Genomic DNA, 21,664 nt, shown 5'->3' on the forward strand with positions numbered 1-21,664 from the left:
CACTGCCTAAGTTAGTGTTGGAAGTCATTACCCTTTTATAACTATGCTACCTAAAGCAACATCTGTATCTGCAAGCAGATGATGGTTGACTTCTCAGCAATATTTTAAAAGTGTACTAATGCTGATACTGATCATTCTTTTTGCAGGAAGGATTTGGAAGCTGATAGTTAATATAAAAAAAATAATTAAAACAATGAAAATCATGTTGGTTATAATGACAGCAACTATTTGCTGGATAGATGCACTGCACTGTGGAAATGGAGAACTGGAAATGGACTAAGGACTAGTGTCAAATTATTACCAAGTTTTTCAGTATTATGAATGAAATAATCAAGAGTATTAAGGGATCAGAAACTCCATCTCCGTAGACATCAAAGAGAGCTTTTGACTCGGAGACAGAAAATCTTGTGTTTACAAAATGACTTAGGTCTTGGGAATTGTGGCACCCCTAGCAGGTGTACTGCAGTGATTGTGAAAGATGATTAATCCTAACAAATATGTCAGGGAAAGTACAGCCATACACACTTGACTTAGTAACCAAGCTCTGGTTGCCAAAAAAGGGAGAAATCCTTTCCCTAATTTATCTTAACTCGATTAGTGTCCCCCAGTTACCAAAATAGAACTTTGAAATGCTAATTAGTTCTTCATGTATCAAATAGGATGATTCACTCTCAAAGCAATGAATTACTTGATCAAGAACAAGTAAAGTGAAACTCTACACTATCTTTCAAGAGAGAGAGAGATGTGTTTACTTACTCATCAAGATCTATGTCAAGTGCTCTGTGAGGGTCGTCTTCCGGTCTGTCATCTGGTTCATTATCATCCGAGATATTGGCTCCCTCTGGCATTTCTCCCACATCGGTGTTCACTATGTGCGTCTGAGGCATCTCCTGATAACAAAATGAGAAAAAAATTATGTCCTGGCTAGAATTTGATCTTATGCTCTAGACAAGGCCACTAAATTCTGCTAGAAAACAAACATTCACCTTTGTCTTTTTACACTACATTAAATCAAATCTCTGACATGGTGTCTAACCTCTTCGCTACTAGATGAAACCCTTCCTCTTCTTTTACTGCGCTTCTTCTGTTTCTTAGTATGACGCTTCTTGCTACCTTCCCAGCCATCTACAACTTGGTACTTGTCTAATGATGTCATTCCTGAAATGAGAAATATCATCATTAAAGACAGAAATATAGATAATTCCTAATATTTGTCGTAACATTTGAGTTTTGCCTTAACTGATCGTAAGAGTGACTTATCCAATAGCAGAGATAGTTCCATCCCTGACCAAATAGATCACTTTAACATTTAGGGTATGGTTTCTTCTCTTCCTCCTGCTGAACATCATATAGTTTCACTATATTTTAACTGTTCAGTCTACCTCTTCCCTTAAACATGATATTGTTAAGATACAATAAAGTTTGTTCATACTTACCTGGCAGATATATATATAGCTGTATTCTCTGAAGTCCGACAGAATTTCTAAAAACTTACGACACACGTAGTGGGTAGTAGGGTGGTTAGTACCCATTCCCGCCGCTGGGAGGCGGGTATCAGGAACCATTCCCATTTTCTATCAGATTTCTATCTCCACTGTCTCCTGAGGGGAGGTGGTGGGTACTAAAACTTATATATATCTGCCAGGTAAGTATGAACAAACTTTATTGTATCTTAACAATATCATTTTGTTCATGAAACTTACCTGTCAGATATATATATAGCTGAATCCCACCTTTGGCGGTGGGAGAGACAGAAAAGGATTTAGGAAACATATATATGTAGATGATTGACATCTTGGTTCCTTACCTGTTAGCATAGCTGACTTCGTGATTACTGTCACCCAAGCTGCATCTGCTTCACTAGAGTTACCAACAAGGTAGAGACCTGTATAGTTGGTGCGCTCTAGATGATCTGCCAACGGGGACGAGACCACAATGTGGCTAGACCATGACCATACTCAAGAGGACAAACGAGGCAAAACCACCACCTAAGTTAGCCTAAACAAATACTCCATATACCAAAGGCTAAAAGAAGGGAGACCGCCTCGGCGGCCGACCCTACAACCATAAACATTGCGAACATTAAAAACTCACCTACCCTTTTCTATGGGAAAGGATGAGTGCTACCTCCTGCCCCAAGATAGTGTCTGCGGCGACGTATGGTCCAAGAGAGTAACAGTTCTCATATGTCGTTCTGACCTCCCGTAAATAGTGCGAGGCGAACACCGAGTTACTTCTCCAAAAAGTAGCACTTAAAATATCTTTGAGAGCCATATTTTTTCTGAAATGCTATAGACGTCGAAATAGCCTTACTTCATGAGCGTTAACTTTTAAAAGCTTAAAGTCACTATCTGACAAAAAGCGTGCGCCTCCTTAATGGTGTTCCTCAAAAGAATTGCCAATGCATTCTTAGACATGGGCATATTAGGCCTCTTAAACCGAACACCATAAATTCTCCGCAGAACCTCTACACTCCTTGGTCCTACGAAGATATTCTTTAAGAGCCCTAACAGGACACAGGACTCTCGGCTCTTGACCAATGATTTCTGCCATACCTTTTTATTTTCGAACGTCCTAGGCCAAGGGTTGGAAGGGTTCTCATTCTAGCCAGGAATGACATACTCAAAGAGCAGATTGCATATGCCCTTTGAAGCCGACGTGTTTACTAATCGCCTGTATCTCGCTAACCCTCTTCGCCGTCGCCAGAGCAGTTAGGAATACAGTCTTCTTCGTCAAGTCTCACAAGAGGCAGAGTAAATAGGTTCGAAGCGGCTTGACGTTAAAAACTTGAGACACGTCAGATTCCACGAAGGCAACTTAGCCATCGGTACCTTGGTGGTCTCAAACGATTTCAGTAGATCATGAAGGTCTTTATTATTAGCAAGGTCAAGACCTCTATGTCGAAAAACTACAGACAAGACACTTCTGTAGCCTTTAATGGTAGACACTGCGAGCTTTAAATCTCGTCTGAGATAAAGAAGGAAGTCGGCGATCTGGCTCACAGAGGTCGTGGTAGAGGAAACTCCTTTCTTCCTACACCAGCTCTTCCTTTCAGGACGAACCGAAGGTACTTCATAGACTGGGGGTGTATCGGGACGTGAAAGTATGCGTCCTGAAGATCGAGTGATACCATCCAATCCCCCGGTCTTAAGGCCCCTAGAACTGACTGAGGTGTCTCCATCTTGAACTTTTGCTTTTCTATAAGAGGTTCAGACGACTTACGTCCAAGACTGGCCGCCACCCTCCCGAGTGTTTCGGAACAAGAAACAATCTGTTGTAAAATCCTGGCGTAGCCAGGTCTAAGACCTGTTCCACTGCTCGTTTCTCGAGCATCTGCTCGAGCAGATCGAAAAGAATCCTTTGCTTCTCTTGAGGATACGACGGGGACAAGTCCCTGGGAGTGGAAGTCAGAGGGGGAGGCTTTACGAACGGAATCTTGTACCCCTTCTCTATGATGTTGAGAGACCAGGTGTCTGCCTCTCTTTCTCTCCAGGCTCCTCCAAACAACTGCAGCCTGGCTCCTACCGGTGACTGAAGGCACGCATTCTCACTTCTTGCCCCTGGACTTAGCCGGGGCTCTACCTCTAGGAAGACCTCTTCCTCGGGGTACAGATCTAGCTGAAGATCCTCCACGAAAGGGCTTCTGCTTCTTAAAAGACTGAAGTCCTGAAGACGTGGAAGGGACAGCAGGACGTCTCGACGACTGCGTCAAAAGGTCTTGAGTAGCTTTCTCCTGCAGACTTACTGCCAGATCCTTCACCAAAGCCTGGGGGAAGAGATGACTCGAGAACGGCGCATACAAAAGTTCTGTCTTCTGTGCGGGAGAGACAGACTTAGCCGCAAAATTACAATACAGCGATCTCTTCTTCAACACTCCTGCTGAAAAATGAGATGCTAATTCCTCTGAGCCATCCCTGACGGCCTTGTCCATGCATGACAAAATACTGGACAGCTCCCCCAAGCTGATCGAATCTGGCTTACGCGACTGGTTGTCTAGTACTCCGAGACACCAGTCTAAGAAGTTAAATACTTCTAAGGATCTAAACAGACCCTTCAACAGATGATCCATCTCTGACGTAGTCCACGACACCTTCGCTGAGGCTAACAGAGCTCTTCTTGAAGCATCTACAACGCTGGCGAAATCTCCCTGTGCTGACGTCGGAACCTTCAAACCAATAACTCCTCACCGGTTTCATACCACATCCCTGCCTTACCGCTAAGCTAGACGGAGGCAGGGCGAAAGTGGTGCTTCCTTTAGCTTTCCTAGTCTCCATCCAAGTGTTAACTTTCCGGAAAAGCCCTCTTGGTAGACAAAGACGTTTTCATCTTAACAAAACCCTGGATGTCTTCTTAGCTTTCGACGACGAAAACTGCGAAGGAGGAGAAGGCGGAGCAGCAGGAAGGAAGGTATCTCCAAAAGAATCACGGAGCAGCCGAGCCAAAACTTGATAGTCTGAAGAAGACGACGACGAGGGTTGTTCTTCATCCACCTCCTCCGAAGAACAGCTCAATTCCCCTTCTTCCTTACCCGAGTTAAACTCCGAAGAAAGAGGAAGAAGACCTTTCACTCCAAGTCTCCTATCAGACCGGTGACGAGAGAAGAGGGTAACGTATCCTTAACAGAATCGTTAGCCGATACAGGAGCAGCAATCACAACTTGAGTAGACCGCGAAGTAGAAAGGAAGACGTGTAGCGTCATCTAAAGACTCGGGAATAACGTCCGATCGAGAGCGAACTTCCGTACTCGCGTCCAAGACGCTCTTACGACGATGTCTATTAGCGTCCATCGAGCGTCAAACCTAGTCCTCCGAGCGTCCAGTGAAGCGTCCAAATCAGCGTCCAAGTGAGCGTCCAACGAAGCGTCCAAAGAAGCTAAGGCGGAGCGTCCAACCCTCCTAGCGTCCCTCCGAAGCGTCCTGAACGATCGTCCGCGTAACGATACAGAACTGACACTTACGAGCGTCCCGATGCACGGTCAACACAGCCCATGACGAACGCGAGCGGTGCGTGTTCCAATTCCGTCCTTCAGAAACTAAAGCATCTTCATCAGAAACGTCGATGTCGGAACGCCGAGCGTCCTCACGTCGAGAAGAGAGGGCAGACTGGAGAAACCTCTCTCTCTCCTGACGTTTACTTCCATCTCTAGACAAAAACGCTGGGGAGAACGAAAGTCTAGACGCCGAAATACCCTGAAACGGGGACGAAAGACGAGCAGGTGGATAAGACTGTCTTGACTCTTGATCGGAAGTCTATCATCCTTCTTACGGCCCGAAAACCGTTTCCTTCTGCTTAAGTAAGCATCCAGTTGTCGCTGCATAGCAAGATCACCAACCTCCGTCTGCGAAGGATTCTACACGAGGAGAAGAGCCATGCCTGCGAGAAGGTGAGGGGCGAGGGGACGCCTTCTTCCTTCTCCCAGGAACAGCCTTAGCTCTAGAGCGACAGGGGCGCTCAAAGACGTCTTCATCGGAAGACGACTTAGCCTTCTTCTGGGGCGGAAAGACACGCCTTTCCGGAGAAGAATGCCAATCCGACAAAGCATGACGTGAAGCGTCCTGATCTTGAAACGTCCTCTTCAACGGTCGCGAATCCGAACGAGATTCCCACCCACCCTTGCGCGGGAGGACGCGTCGGAAGACGAGAAACAATCCTTTAGGACACGTGCTCGAGCACGCTCCTTAGCAGCCTGGGAAGCGTCAACAGGTACTGCTGAAGGGACGTCAGATCGGTGGGGGATCCCCGTAACCCTCCTCGGCCTTCGACATGCCCTCTCCCTGAGTCCTGGGAGTCCGGCAGAGGTCCCAGCCTAGAGGCGCTATAGGGCCGATCTGACGCCCCCTCCACTTCACTGGGGGCACTATCACTACACTTAGCACTTTCCCTGTTTTTCAAGGGCTAGAACCTTAGATTCCAGAGTTTTCAAAGAATCTAAAATAAGCGAAAGGGCATTACCTCCGCCGACACCACTTGAGGGCCCGAAGGCAACACTACGGGGTTAGGAGTCACAAAATCTAAAGAAGGGTTAGAAGGGGTTACATTATTACCCTGTCTACTACCCGATTTACTCCTGGAGGAAGACCTCCTGATCCTATCACGCTCTAATTTATTTACATAGGATTCATAAGTCTTCCATTGAGCATCATTCAAACTTTCACACTCCGTGCAGCGAAAATCATACCTACACACTTGCCCCCTACAACCTTTACACACTGTGTGAGGATCCACCAAAGCTTTTGGTAACCTCACCTTGCATTCGTCTTTCATACACACTCTTGGCACTAGCCGAACTAGAACCTACATATTTAAGGAAAAAACCAAGCCAAAATCAAAAAACAATCCAAAGTCACGTATGCCAAGCTATCGATCCAATAACAAATAACCAAAAAGTCAAGAGGATACTCAAGCAAATAAAGTTTTCCAAAATCCTGAGGCGGAGGTGCTGTAAACAGATGTTTACAACACCGGCGACAGAAGAAATCTGATAGAAAATGGGAATGGTTCCTGATACCCGCCTCCCAGCGGCGGGAATGGGTACTAACCACCCTACTCCCACTACGTGTGTCGTAAGTTTTTAGAAATTCTGTCGGACTTCAGAGAATACAGCTATATATATATCGACAGGTAAGTTTCATGAACAAAATGCTATTTATGGCATTTCAGCCCTCAATATTTCTTATTCCTTCAGCATTCAACCCTCTCTTGTGGTTTGTATTCCATCTCAAAATGCTTTAATCAACTTAATCCTTAATAACAGGATCCTTTTGTTTAAACAAGTTCAGTACCTCTATGACAAATTAGTACTCACATCCCACTTTTCCCTTCCTTTTTTTTATAAAAAAATTTTTGGATTTTCTGCTACATTAACATTCCATGTAATCCATTTACATGCGTTATTTTCTTCATTGCATAAAAAAAAGAGTTTGATACCGACCTAATCTTTAAATAAAACTCATCATAAAATTGCAAAAGCTTCCAGAAACCTTACCTGGTATCTTGAGAGATACATTAAGATCTAATGCTGCTACTGGAATCTCGTCAACTTGAATGTTATTATGGTTAGGCCTTGGCGATGATTGCGACAGTGACTTGACGTAATACGGGTTGCTTGCCTGTTCCGCTCTTCTAGCATCACGTAGCTAAATGAAATAAAAAAATGCGTTTAGCTGAAAAATTCTGAGATACGGCAATACGTATCCAAAATCTTTATTAATTTAATATTTATACATTCTTCTATAAGTACATTTTAAAATGGCAACAATGCTATTTATTTTATTATGTTGCTGGCAAAATAAATGTGTACAAATTTAACTCCAGCAAATAAATACAGATTTGGCCAATTTTCTTATCAATATGAAATGATCATAAAAGTGGCCAAAATCCATTTACATCCTACAAACACTTTGTTTTTCAACTCTCAAGTTAAATAAAAAAACACACAAAAAAATATATATATAAAAAAAGATGAGAGAAGTTTCAACCTGATGGTCAGTCAGAGCACAGCATGAAAAAATGCCTGATGGCAGGTGAGCAGTGTGTTTCAGCCACTCGCCCACCTACCACCAGTAAACTTGTTACATACCTTATACCAAGTTTCAAGTACAGGTTCCAACTTATACGGAGTACTGACATAAGAGGAACAATTATACTCCAAATTCATGAAAAAAATTCTCATCACACCTGAATATCACTAGTACTTACTTTCTGCAGTTCGTCTTCCGTTGGCTCATACTTTTCCTTCTTTCGTTCTCTAGAGGATGACTCTGATTTCACAAAGATATCTGCCTTTTCTCCATCTTCCTCATCATCATCTGCTTCACTCTCTGATGGTGGGTCATTGATCCAAGCATCTAAGTCCAAGCTGTAGAGGTCAAGTAAAGAACTGAATAAAAAATACTTTCACACTGATGCCACTTATTTGTGAAGACTGGTGTATTCTGAAACTTCCTATAAACAATATTTTCACACTAACATATATAAGCAGGAAAGCCATTTGCTTGAAGATGACAATTTAAAAAAATCTGTTACTTGAAAGTGTTATATCTCACTACCCTATTATTGCTTACACATGGTGCAAGCAACGGTGATCTGATTATTAGGTCTAGTCCCATTCAAAAACTAACAAAAAATGAACAGAAAATTATCTTACCCATCTGGAATTGGCACTTTCTTCTGAGCCCTGGGAGCTACAGGATTTAGTTCTCCAGACAGTAGAAGTGCAAGGTCGGCACCAATTTTCTCGCCGTTTTTGTGACACTTCTGAACGTAATTAACTATTTGAAGGATACAGGATGCCCTCTCCTGGACTTCTAAGTCACCCGAGGAAACAAACACAGGAAGACGGTCTACTAGGAGATTTGTTACCTGTAGTGAAACATTGTTAAATATCAATTCAGCTCAACCAATAGAAAGAGATTTACTTTAACATGCTAGTATGGTGACCCAATAGTGTTCTCTGTTCACATTATTTGGCCAAGCCAATATACTTCATTTTTTGTTCCATATTTCTTCCATTCCCCTTCAAAACTTAACTACCCTGCACGTACTATCTAGTTAAAATGATATTGTTATGATACAATAAAGTTTCATACATACTTACCTGGCAGATATATACATAGCTAAGACTCCGTCGTCCCCGACAGAAATTCAAATTTCGCGCCACTCGCTACAGGTAGGTCAGTGATCTACCGCCTGCCTGGGTGGCAGGACTAGGAACCATTCCCGTTTTCTATCATATTTTCTCTCTTCCACCTGTCTCCTGCGGGGAGGCTGGGTGGGCCATTAATCGTATATATCTGCCAGGTAAGTATGTATGAAACTTTACTGTATCATAACAATATCATTTTCATACAATCAACTTACTGTCAGATATATACATAGCTGATTGGCACCCTTTGGTGGAGGGTAAGAGACAGCTACTTATGGAATAGACAGGTAAACAACATATGTTGTAGGTATAAATAAACCTTGGTTCCTACCTGATAGGTGGTAGACTTCATGGGTACTGCCCAGGAGTCTGCATCACCGCAAGAACTTTAGCAGATATATGATCTATGGCCAAGAGTTCTTGTGGTCTGCCGATGGGGTCTTATCCGCTTACTCGGCAGAGCCTGAAAGGACTTTGTCAATGGGTGCTGATCCACTTATATGACAATACACCTTATGAAGGAGCACACAACCAATCCCGACCACCTGATCCTAACCACCGTGTTAGTATTAAAAATTGTTCCGAGTTATCCCCAAACTCTTCACAACAACCATAACTCAAAAACACATCACGCACACACACTTAATTTTCAAAAAAAAATAATGATACTCATCTAATAAGATATCACAAGAGTTCCTTACTGAACAATAGTGACTGACCGCCAGTGCGACGTCTGCACTTTGTCAGCAGAAAGTCTAGAACATATCTAATAGACGGTATGTATAAATTAAGGATTGGTGTTAGCTCCTATACCCAGGATCGTATCCGCTGACACGAAAGGACCTATAGAAAAACAATTCTTATAGGTCACACGAACATCTCTCAAGTAGTGAGATGCAAATACTGAGTTGCATCTCCAAAATGTCGCTTCCAAGATGTTCTTTAGCGACATATTTTTATGAAACGAAAGAGATGTCGCTACTGCTCTTACTTCATGAGCTTTCACTTTTAGAAGTCGAAAAGCGTCGTCAGGACTGACCTTATGCGCATCTGTAATGACGCTTCTTACAAAGAACGCTAGAGCATTCTTGGACATCAGTCTTGTGGGGTCTTTTACCGCGCACCAAAGACCTTGTGTCGAGGCCCCCATCTGGTGTTTTCTCTGAAGATAGAATTTCAGAGCTCTTACAGGACAAAGAGATCTTTCTGCCTCTCTCCCTATGAGACTCGATAAACCTTTAACCTCGAAGGTCCTAGGCCAGGGATTCGAGGGATTCTCGTTTTTAGCCAGAAATAAAGCTTTAAACGAGCAAATGGCCGAGTCCCCCTTAAATCCTACTTTATCCTCTAGAGCATGCAGTTCACTAACTCTTTTTGCTGTGCTAAAGCTAATAGGAACAACATTTTTCTAGTCAGGTCTCGAAAGATGCCAGATGAGGAGGTTCAAACTTATCAGATGAAAGGAAATTTTAAAACTACATCAAGGTTCCAGCTAGGAGGAGCTGGCCCCGACGACTTCGTAGTTTCAAAGGATCTTATGAGATCGTGGAGATCCTTATTCTCTGTTAGATCTAGTCCTCTATTCCTGAAGACTGCAGAAAGCATACTTCTGTAACCCTTTATTGTGGGTACAGATAGATGCGAATCTTCCCTCAAGAATATTAAGAAATCAGCGAGGAGGACAACTTCTTAGAGACTTGCACCACCTTCTAAAAACTTCCCACTTGACTGATATACTCGTCTAGTGGAAGCTCTGCGGGCTCTCGCAATCGCGCTTGCAATTTTGCGAGAAAACCCTCTCGCTCTGACAAGTCTTTCGATAGTCAAAAGGCAGTCAGAGTGAGAGCGGGGAGGTTTTGATGATACCTCTGGAAGTGTGGTCGTTTGAGAAGATCCGTCCTTCTTGGGAGGGATCTGGGAAAATCTACTGTCAACTCCACCACCTCTGTGAACCAGTCTTGTGCTGGCCAAAAGGGGGCTATCAGGGTCATCCGTGTTCCTTCTGAAGCCACAAATTTCTTTAGAACTAGTCCCAGGATCTTGAACGGTGAAAAGGCGTAGACGTCTACGTGAGACCAGTCTAGTAGGAAGGCGTCGACCATCAGAGCTCTGGGATCTTCTACCACCGAACAAAATACCTCCAGTCTTTTGGAAAGGAATGTGGCGAAGAGATCCACATGAGGAGTCCCCCAAAGAGACCAGAGACTCTGACACACTTCCGAGTGTAGGGTCCACTCTGTGTGAAGGACCTGGTTCCTCCTGCTGAGCCTGTCCGCCCTTACGTTCCTTTCTCCCTGAATAAATCTCGTAAGCAGGGAGATATTCCTCTGGGAAGTCCAAAGCAGTAGGTCTCTTGCCAGTTCGTAAAGGAACAAGGAGTGAGTCCCTCCTTGTTTCCGAATGTAGGCCAACGCTGTGGTGTTGTCTATATTCACTTGAACTTGGTTCGATACCAAAGGTTCTAGGCTCTTTAGAGCCAGATGTACGGCAAAGAGCTCCTTGCAGTTTGTGCGCCAGGACGCCTGTGCTGCTTCCCAGATGCCTGACACCTCTCTCGAGCCTAACGTTGCTCCCCAAACCCTTCTAACACTAGGTTTGGGTTCTGAACCTTCATGGAGATTCCCTTGTTCTCCTTCAATGGGGGCAACCACCATTCCAAGTGAGGCTTCATCTCCACTGGAATGGGAAAGGCGTCTGATAGATTTCTTGTCTTCCAACTCCAAGACTTTTTGAGGAAGAATTGAAGTGGACAAATATGCAGTCTTCCTAGAGGAAAGAACTGTTCGAGCGGGGAAAGGGTTCCTAGAAGGCTTAACCATTCCCTCGCCGACGTCCGTTCTTTTTTTTTTAAGAAGAGAGAGACTTTCTCCAAGCCTCTCGCGAGTCTCTCTTGCGAAGGAAATCTCGCAAAACCCCGAGAATCCATCTGAATCCCCAGATGGACTAAGTTCTGTCTGGGGGTCAGCTGCGACTTCTTGAGGTTCACGAGTAATCCCAACGACTTGATCAAGTTCATGGTCAGAATAAGGTCCTCCAAACACTGTCTCTCTGATCTGGCCCTGATGAGCCAGTCGTCCAGATACAGAGAGATATTCACCCCTTTTAGGTGAAGAAACCTTGCCACATTCTTCATCAGGCTTGTGAAGACCTGAGGAGCTGTGGACAGGCCGAAACAAGGCCCTGAACTGAAAGATCCCCCCCCCCTTCCACTCCGCCATGAAACGGAGGTACTTCTTCGATGAAGGGTGAATTGGTATGTGGAAATAGGCGTCCTGGAGATCCAGAGACACCATCCAATCTCCTTGGCGTAAAGCTGAAAGGACTGAGGCCGAAGTCTCCATGGAGAACTTCTCCTTCTGAACAAATTTGTTCAGAGCGCTGACGTCCAGTACTGGTCTCCAGCCCCCCGAGGCCTTTGCAACCAGAAAAAAGGCGATTGTAAAACCCCGGGGAGTTTTGATCCAGTACTAGTTCTATCGCTCTCTTGTCCCACATCTGATCCACCATCAGTCGAAGAGTATCCCTCAGTACAGGGTCCCTGTATTTGGCTGACAGTTCCCGCGGAGTTGACGTTAGGGGAGGACTGTCGAGGAAAGGTATAAGGTATCCTTTCCTTATCATGGACAAAGATGAGGCGTCCGTGCCTATACGTGCCCAGGCTTCCGCAAATTCTAAGAGCCTGGCATACCTACTGGTGTTTGGAGGAGAGAAGCATCATTTACCCTTTTTAAAGGGATGGAAGGCAGACCTACCTCTCTTCTCAGGAGCCTTCCTTCTTGAGGGTGCTCTGGAGGTAGGGCCTCCTCGAAAGGGCTGAACTGACGTACTCGGTCCTTTCTTTTCCACCGCAGTCGCAGGTCTCTTCTTCCTTGATGACTGGGTAAGAAGGTCTTGAGTCGCCTTCTCAGTTAATGATCGGGAAATGTCTTTCACTAACTGAGAAGGAAACAAAAAGTCCGATAAGGGAGAGTACAACAGTGCTGCTCTTTGAGAGTGGGAGACCGCTTTGGTCAAAAAAGCACTGAAGACTGTCCTCTTCTTAAGCAGTCCCGCTCCAAATAAAGAGGAGATTTCTAAAGAGCCATCTTGTACCGCCTTGTCGATACACGACAGTATACAAAGGAGAACTTCTGGGTCGAGTCCTTCTGAGTCATGTGCCTTCTTGGACATCACCCCAAGGGACCAATCTAAGAAGTTGAAAACTTCCAATACATGGAAGAGCCCTTGAGGAGATGATCCAGTTCTGAAATGCCCCAAGTCACACGGGCAGAGTTCAAACCTTGTCTTCTCGACGCATCGACTAACGTCGAAAAGTCCGCTTCAGCCGAAGACAGGAGAGAAAGGCCCATATTCTCTCCCGTCTGATACCAAATGCCCCTTTTTCCAGTGAGTCTCGCTGGGGGCATGCAGAAGACCGTCCTGCCTAGCTCCTTCTTCGAATCCATCCACGAATTCAAAGACTGAAGAGCCCTCTTCATAGAAATGGTGGGTTTCATTCTAAGAAAAGACGAAGACTTCTTAGCCTTTGCGCTCGAAAACAGAGAGCGCGGAGGAGGAGCGGCAGGGGTTAAAGCGTCTCCATATTCTTCAAGAAGCAGGGCTGTCAAGACTTTGTAGCTCGACAGTCCTTCCCTTCCACGATTCTCGTCTTCTGAGTTCTCCTCTAACTCGGGGTCTAGAGGAGACTCCGTCGAAAAATCAGGACGTCTTTCCTCTGGGGGAGACAAAATCCTGATAGGAAAGGGACTAAGGGAGTGATAATCTCTCCTCTTCACAAAAGTTTGAGCTTTGTGAGAAGCTTCCCGCTTGGCTGGTGCCACACGCTTAGGCGGCTCCTCATATAAGGATGACGCCTCGCGCTTGGATGACGCCTCTCGTCCGCCGAGCGTCCTGGCTGACGCCTCGCGCTTGGCTGACTCCTCACGTCTGGAAGACGCCTCGCGCCTGGAAGACGTCTCGCACTCAACTGGCGTCCTGGCTGGCGCCAAAAACTTGGCTGGCGCCTCGCGCTTAGATGACGCTTCACGTCCGGAATAAGTCCTGGCTGGAATCTCGCGTCTGGCTGATTCCACGCCTCTGTATGACGCCTCGCGCCTGGAAGACGCCTCACGTTTAGCTGGCGTCTTGTCTTGCGCTTCGCGTCTGGTATATGCCTCTCTCGCTCTCGATCTAGACAGAAAATCTTCTTCTACTAGTTTGGAAGACGAAGCTTCATGTCTGCGTTTGGCAGGGGAGAGAGGACGAGACTTCTTGATCGGAAGAGAAACGTCCTTCTTACGAGGAGGATCTCTAGCCAAAACTCCCACCAATGAGGCTAGCTGCTCTTGGACAGCAAGAAGAATTTTCCTTGAAGCTTCTCCCACGTCTTCTTCAATGGGAGGAGAAAGAGAATTCGAAGGCGAGCGATCCGCTACGTCCATGTAGGGAGACGTTGACGCAACCTTTGCCTTTTTGATTGAAAGAGGGGAGCTTCATCTGAGAAGCGCTCCAGGCTTGAATTCAAATCAGGTTCTCTAAAATGCCTTTTCAGGGGCCTGGAAAGGTCCGAATCCTTCCACTCTCGTTTAGGTGAAAGAGAGGGAGAGGAAGAGAAACTCTCTCGCAGGACGCTTTTTCTAAAGCGGTCCTGAGCAGCCTGAAGCGAAACAGAGCTTGCTGAGGGACGTCTGACCGTTGGGGATTCCCCACGACCTCCTTAAGGCTTTCGACTTTCCTTCTCCTCTGGGCATGGGAGCTTGGAAGCGGTCTAGGCCTGGGAGCGTCGCAGAGACGATCAAACGCCCCCTCCACAACACTGGGAGCACTCGCTTCACTAAACACTTCACTCTCACTATCCTTACCTTGTAAGACCGCCATTTTGGACTTCATCTTAGAGATAGTAGCCTTCAGATCGGCGATTTCAGAGGCCGATTCTGAAAGTAAAGCTTGTGAATGATTCGACACAGAGGGAGAATCAAAATAAGGTTAGAGATAGGGTCAATAAAAGGCTCAATAGGCCTTGTACTCACACTCTTCAAACGTCTAACTCTATCCCTCTCTAACTTCCTCAAAATACCAAATTTGTAAAACTAATTTGTATTTTTTTCATAACTAACAAACCTGAGGTCTTAACATTAGGATTTACTAGCGCCAAGCTGGAAACCGGTAGAATTAAAATTACACTTGTGAGATCCAGGGACTAATGGCATCTATACCAGGTCACGGGGCATGTATACCCCGAATGCCCACGGCTACCTGTGACCCATCAGTTATATTTCTAACCCAGTTTAGACTGCTAGAGGGGTGGTTCGAGGTGGGCCTTTAACTGTTAAGACCTCAGGTTTGTTAGTTATGAAAAATACAAATTAGTTACAAATTTATATTTGTTCATACACGAAACAAACCTTCGGTCTTAACATTAGGATAGACTTACTATTGGAGGGAGGTAAGTCTCTACAACTGACTGGAAGTTTGCCACCTTATCCATTTCCAAATATATAAGGGAGGGAAAATTCTAGAGATGGACAATGAACCTAGGACCAAAGATATAAGTGGATCTATTGGTTTCCTCCCACTGGGTGTAGATACCATTCTACTGTTTACTCTTGTCCCTTGCGACTGGATTCCACCTTCACCCCTCTTTCCTTATTATCCAGAGGGGTGTTTGTGTGCTACTGAAAAGTATATCATCAGCTAAGATAGCTTCACAGTATGGCTGACCATCTCACCTGCATCTAGTCCGTTCCAGCACATGAACGGTACTCTCCTTCATACTGCCCGTAGTTAAAGGAGTAGGAAGAAAGTAGTAAAGAAAAAATGACCACAGTCATCCCATTCATTCTACTTTCATACCTTCATCTTAGACTAGACGCAAACTGACCCGCCAGGGGCACTGGATGAACTATATCACTTGTTGGGCCGCCACCACTGGACCCAAGGAAAAAGGAAATGTCCAAGGATCTATGGGCCAACATCTTTCAAATAAATGAGGTGAAAGTTGTTTGGCGCTTCCACACGCCAGCTTTCAGAATTTTATCCACAGACATGTTCTTCTTAAATGCCAGGGAAGCACTCACACACCCCTGATGTCATGAGCTCTAGCTCCCACCTGGCTATCTGACCCTCTGTCTTCTGCAGTATAAGCATTTCTGATTGTCTCCCTTAGCCAAAATGATATTTGTATTCTTGGACACTTCCTTCTTGTTCGTCCTGTACTTACGAACAACCTCTGGCACCCCCGGCCTGAGGTGCCTTGTTCTCTTTAAGTACTCCCCTTAGTGCCCTGACGGGGCACAGGAGCATTTCAGCTTTGTCGTTGTCTACAAAGTCTGCCAAGGAAGGTATGGTAAAGGAGTCGAATCTGCCGTCTACTATTGTTGGATTTTTGGGTCTTTGCCACGAATTCTGGGACAAACTCACACACCATTGATCTCCAACCTCTCGACGTGCTTTTATGAGATATGAGAGGCCATGTAGCTCCCCACCCTTTTGGTTGAAGCCAGGGCCAATAAGAAGACTGTCTTCAGGGTCAGGCTCCTATCCGTGGACTGCCTTAGTGGTTCGTAAGGGGGTTTTGTCAGACTACTCAGTACCTTGGTCAGATCCAATCTGGGGCTTTTAGCTCCTTTGGTGGGCATGACTGTTCAAAGCTCCTCATCAGCATGGCCAACCTCCCATGAAGACGATATGTCCACTCCTCCTTTCATTCGTAAGACTGAGGCTAGAGCAGCCCTGTACCCCTTCACTGCAGATACAGACATATGTTTTTCTGTTCTGAGATATATCAGAAAGTCTGCTAACTGCTGAATAGTGGTACCGAGTGGAGACACGTTCCCCCTACGACACCAATCACAGTATGCTGACCACTTCCCTTGGTATACTGTCGCAGATGATTTTCTGATATTACCTGCCATCTGAGTTGCTGCTTTCTGCGAAAACCCTCGCTCTCGGAGGAGATACTTGACAGTCTCCACCCGTGAAGCGATAGGGACTTCACCGACTGGTGGTACATCTCCACGTGAGGCTGACACAGAAGGTTGCTCCATGGAGGTAACTCTCTTGACACATCTACTAGGAGTTCCAGTAGGTCTGGAAACCACTCTGCTTTCGGCCATAACGGGGCTACCAGGGTCATCTTGAGGTTCTGAGACCGCATTACCCTGTTCAGAACCTGACGGATTAGACAAAATGGAGGAAATGCGTACACGTCCAGATTGTCCCAGGGGTGTTGTAGCGCATCTTCTGCTGCTGCCTCTGCGTCCGGGACTACTGAACAATACACTTCCAACTTTTTGTTGTACCTGGTTGCGAATAGGTCTATGATCGGTCCTTCCCACAACATGACATCCTGTCCACTACCTGTTGGTGTAGGGACCACTCCGTTCCCAGAATCTGATCCCTGCGGCTCAACTTGTCGGCCACTATGTTTCTTTTTCCCGGAATATACCTGGCCTTGATGTCTACCAGGTTCTCTATAGCCCACTGGTGAAGTTGAACTGTCATCACATGTAACTGCCGAGAAACTAGGCCTCCTTGCTTGTTTATATAAGCTACTATCTGGTGGTGTTGTCTGACATCAATACCACCGAGTGTCCCTTTACTCTCTCCCTGAATTCTTGTAGAGCCAGGAAAGCTGCTTTCAACTCCAGCACGTTTATATGGAGTTCTCTGTCCTTGCAACTCCATTTTGCTGACACCATCAACTCCTCCATATGGGCTCCCCAGCCTTCTAGTGACGCATCCGAGAACAGCAAGAGGTCTGGGGAGGATTGTTGAAGGGGGACACCCACTGTCAGATTGTCGTCGTCCACCCACCACAGCAAGTCTTTCCTCACTTCTGCCGACAAGGGAATTTGCTCGTACGGGTGATCTACTGTTGGTGACCAAACTCCTTCATCCTCCATTGTAGGGACCGAAGGTGTAGCCTTCCTTGTGGTACTAGCTTCTCCAGGGAAGTTAGGATTCCCAGCACCACCTGCCACTGTCTTGCTGGCTGTGTCTGCTTTCCCAGAAAGGCATTCACCACTTGTTTGCATTTCTGTACTCTTTGGTCTGTCGGGAATACTTTGGCTTGTGTGTGTCTATCACCATTCCCAGATATTCCAAACGTTGACTTGGATCCAGCTGCGACTTCTGCTGATTCACCACAATACCTAGGCTGTGACAAAGCTGCAGGAGGGCCGCCCTGTCCCTGAGTAATTTCTCCCTGGACTTTGCTATCACCAGCCAATCGTCCAGATATCTTATCAGCCTGATCCCCTGAGCGTGCGCCCACGCCGACACGAGGGTGAACACTCTTGTAAAAACTTGAGGAGACGTTGTCAATCCGAAGCACAGGACCTTGAACTCGAAAGCTTTCCCTGCAAGACTGAAGCGGAGAAATTTCCTTGAAGACTGATGGACTGGTATCTGAAAGTATGCGTCCTTTAGATCGACTGTCAGCATAAAGTCTCCGATTCTGACTGCTTGTAGAACCGTTTTCGGAGTTTCCATCTTGAAACTGGTTTTCCTTATAAACAGATTCAGCGTTGACAGGTCTATTACTGTCCTCCACTCCCCGTTGGCTTTGGGTACCAGGAAAATCCTGCTGTAGAAGCCTTTTGTCGGACTGCATACTTGTTGCACAGCTCCTTTTTCCATCATCTTCTTCACTTCGTCCTGCAGAATAGTGGCCTTCTGAGATTTGTGGGCATAAGTGACGTGGGGTAATGGTTGATCTGTCAGGGGCGGGGTTACCTCCCCGAACGGAATCAAATAACCCGATCCTGAGAACATCCACCACCCACTGCTCTGCCCTAGTTCCTGCCACACCTTCCAGTGATTTGCCAGGCAACCCCCACTGGTGTGGCCGAGTGATGGGAGGCGCCCATCCTATCTTCTTGAGCCTCTCCCCCCCCCTTCCCCTATTGCCCCTTCCTCTGTTGTTTCTATTGTGAAAGGGCCGATGAGTTATCCTCTTTGGGGAAGAGGGTCTTGTGACTCTATTAGGGATGCTATGTCTCACTGGTTTCTTTCGAGACATCTGCTGTTGTCTTCCCTCCAAAGGAATAGTTGACTGTTAGAGGTTTTCCTAACTGCCTGTTGCACCAACCTATCGTTAGTGTCCATCCTTCTTCTATCTATCGCTTCTTCCAGTATGACCTCTGGCAACAGTAGTTGCGATTCCAAGATATCCCATTCCTCATTGCTAACAGGGAATCCAAATCCACATTGCGGCTTAGTCTAGCCAATGCTGCATCTCTCCTCATTAGCAGGATATTTGCCCAAACATTGGCACTTACGTTTGTCAGGTACGCAATCGCCTTGGACCCTGACTGTAGTATCTAATGAACAATGGTTCATCTACTACTTTCCTTGTTGCTTCCGAGGATGCAATTTTCGCCACTGCTGTTGACCAAAGGTCTAACCAGGACGCAGCCTGAAAGACAGAAGAAGCTGTTGCTTCTAACGTGGCAGCCTCTTGGTACGTCATCGAAGGGCACTCCATTTTAACCTGATCCAAGGTTAATCCAGGCCTTAACCTTACAACATTAGGGTTCATTTGTGTAGACAGCAAAGGGACCTTCGGTGTCGTATAATATTTCCTTTGCTTCATCATTGGAGGGGAATAAATTTAAATGATCTATTAGATCTTAAGGAATTATCCCTCCCTGCAATCTTTGCGTTACGTGTTGCAAGACCGATTCCGCATGATCGAACAAGGCAATTCATACGACACCTTGGTATCCCTCTTTAGTCAAACGCCATGTCAATTCCAGGAGGAAGCATACTGGCCGTGTTTCTGTCTTCTCCGAAAGGCTATTGAATTGACGAATCAAATCAATAACCTCTGCATACGAGGCCAGAAATTCTTGGTTTTCTCCTTCCTCCGGCTCTAGTGTACCACTCTCCGTCACGAGAGATGTTGTCTCGCCTCTATCTTCTGACAGACGGCCCGGAAGTTCCACGGCCGCCTGCCCCTACGGCCGCGGGCCTCTTTGATCTTTGCTGGCCGCTGTTGGCTCGATCCCAGATAGTCAGCAGGGGAACGAGAACGTCTCACTCTCTCTCTGCTCACGGATCTAGAGCGAGAACTCGTCTAGATCTCCAAGATGAAGGCTCCCTTGAGACAGAGGTAAGTTCGTCTTTATTAGCATTTGGCATCGTTTTCGAGCGTCGGCGAGCCCGGCCTCGGCCTTCTATCCAGACGGACACCTGCCTTCCCACGAACGTATCCGCCGAGGTTGCCAACTCTCTATTTTTCGTACTTTTAATAGGAGCCTTATCGTCCTTCGTACGTATTTTGAACGGCCTTACGGGCGAAACTGGGACCTGCAATTCCATCCTCTGCTGCACCTTTCGCCGCCAACGTCGATTTTACCAGAGGTATCGCAGTTTTTGCGATCCGAACTGGCAACTCCGCCTCGGCCGCTAGCTCGCTGGCCGTCACCTCTCTCGCTTGTTCGGACTCTTGCGAACGGCTTCGTCTGGCAACCTTGTGCTTAATAGCCACTGATTTTCCGACCTTCTTGCTGACTTGGAAATGACAGTCTCCGTCCGAAGAAGAGGAAGAATTGATTCTTCTCCTCTGGCCCGAGGATCCGCTAGGAACTCCCGAATCCTCCTCCAACGCTTGACTGGCGCTCGCCGTGACGTTATCGGACTTAGCGATGACGCCGAACTAGAGGAAGAAGACGAAGAAGGCGAATCACACTTTTTCTTTTTGTCTCTCTTATTCATTCTCTCCTCTATATCCTGTAACTTCTGCATTACAGTTTGCATTGACGGATCAGAAGGCGTATTAGCGTCTGGGTGCAGCGAAAAAGGCCGAGAATCGGTCTGTGACGTCATCACGCCTGCCATCTCAGAGTGTGACGGTAAAGGGAGGGTGTTGTGACGTCATCCCTCTCGTAGGGAGAGACTGAGAGGTTTCTGCTGGTAACCGCACGTTTGCTGCCAAATTACCTCCCATGTTCTGCATCGCTGTAAATACTGAGTGGGATGGAGAAGCAGCGGCATTAATTCCCATAAATTGCAAAAGCCCGGGGGAGGGGGTGAGGAACATTCAGCGCTGCCGGACCCTGCTGGAACCGTGACGTCATATAATGCGTCAAGCAGACCATCCAAGGTTGGTACGCCTGGTAGGCCTAGCGCTGACCACGTACCATCTAACCTATGCGGCTTGCGTAGCAGGAGCCTGGAACAAAGATGGCGGATCTCCCCCTCTACTTGCTGGGAACAAAGGAGAGTGCAAATTATTCATAAAATTACCCAAGGCCCCTCCTGACGTTTCCGATACAGAACCGCTAGGAGAAACCGAAGGGGTATGAGACAATTCAAAAGCAGGTGGAGAAACATATGGAGCAGCCTGGTTTATTACCGATACAAAAGAAGCCGGTAAGATTTGGTCATCCAAAGATGGCGTCACCCCCTTTCTTTTGTATTGGCTTTTCCCATAGAACTTCTTCCACTGTTCCACCGACCAACCGCGACAAACAGAACACGGATTAGTAATCGTACATACGTTTTCCCTGCACCTACTACACGTTGGATGAGGATCCGTCGACACCGAGGTTAGGAACCTAGAACAAGGGAAGCCACTGACTCCTGGGCATTTCCTTTGTCTCCTCTTCGAAGCGGTAGACGATCCCGATGTTGAGGCAAAATTCTCCATCATACCACGTATACACTCTTACCACACACTGATCACACTTGGAGAAAGAAAAGGAATGAAAAATAAAAAATGAAATGGATAAAGAACGGGCAAACTGAAAAACCGGCTTTAAATGAGATAGACAGTAACACGTCTTATCTTAAAGGCGGTAGGAAAATAACTGATGGGTCACAGGTAGCCGTGGGCATTCGGGGTATACATGCCCCGTGACCTGGTATAGATGCCATTAGTCCCTGGATCTCACAAGTGTAATTTTAATTCTACCGGTTTCCAGCTTGGCGCTAGTAAATCCTAATGTTAAGACCGAAGGTTTGTTTCGTGTATGAACAATAAGAAGTTAGAGTCTTCCATTCTTCTGCATTCAACCCCTCACATTCATGACAGGTATT

At 46.2% G+C, this 21,664-nt stretch overlaps 1 protein-coding gene across 1 annotated transcript in view; it reads right to left on the reverse strand.

Annotated features, from left to right (window-relative positions):
- Nucleotides 1-21,664, reverse strand: part of LOC135209623 (AP-3 complex subunit delta-1-like) — a 145,601-nt gene that overhangs the window by 14,081 nt on the left and 109,856 nt on the right. Inside the window, 5 exon segments of the mRNA XM_064242330.1 lie at nt 756-890; nt 1,037-1,158; nt 6,986-7,136; nt 7,699-7,858; nt 8,147-8,361. Coding sequence (XP_064098400.1) covers nt 756-890; nt 1,037-1,158; nt 6,986-7,136; nt 7,699-7,858; nt 8,147-8,361 — 783 coding nt within the window.

The sequence above is a fragment of the Macrobrachium nipponense genome, chromosome 38 (genome assembly GCF_015104395.2).
Source record: "Macrobrachium nipponense isolate FS-2020 chromosome 38, ASM1510439v2, whole genome shotgun sequence".
Taxonomy (NCBI): domain Eukaryota; kingdom Metazoa; phylum Arthropoda; class Malacostraca; order Decapoda; family Palaemonidae; genus Macrobrachium; species Macrobrachium nipponense.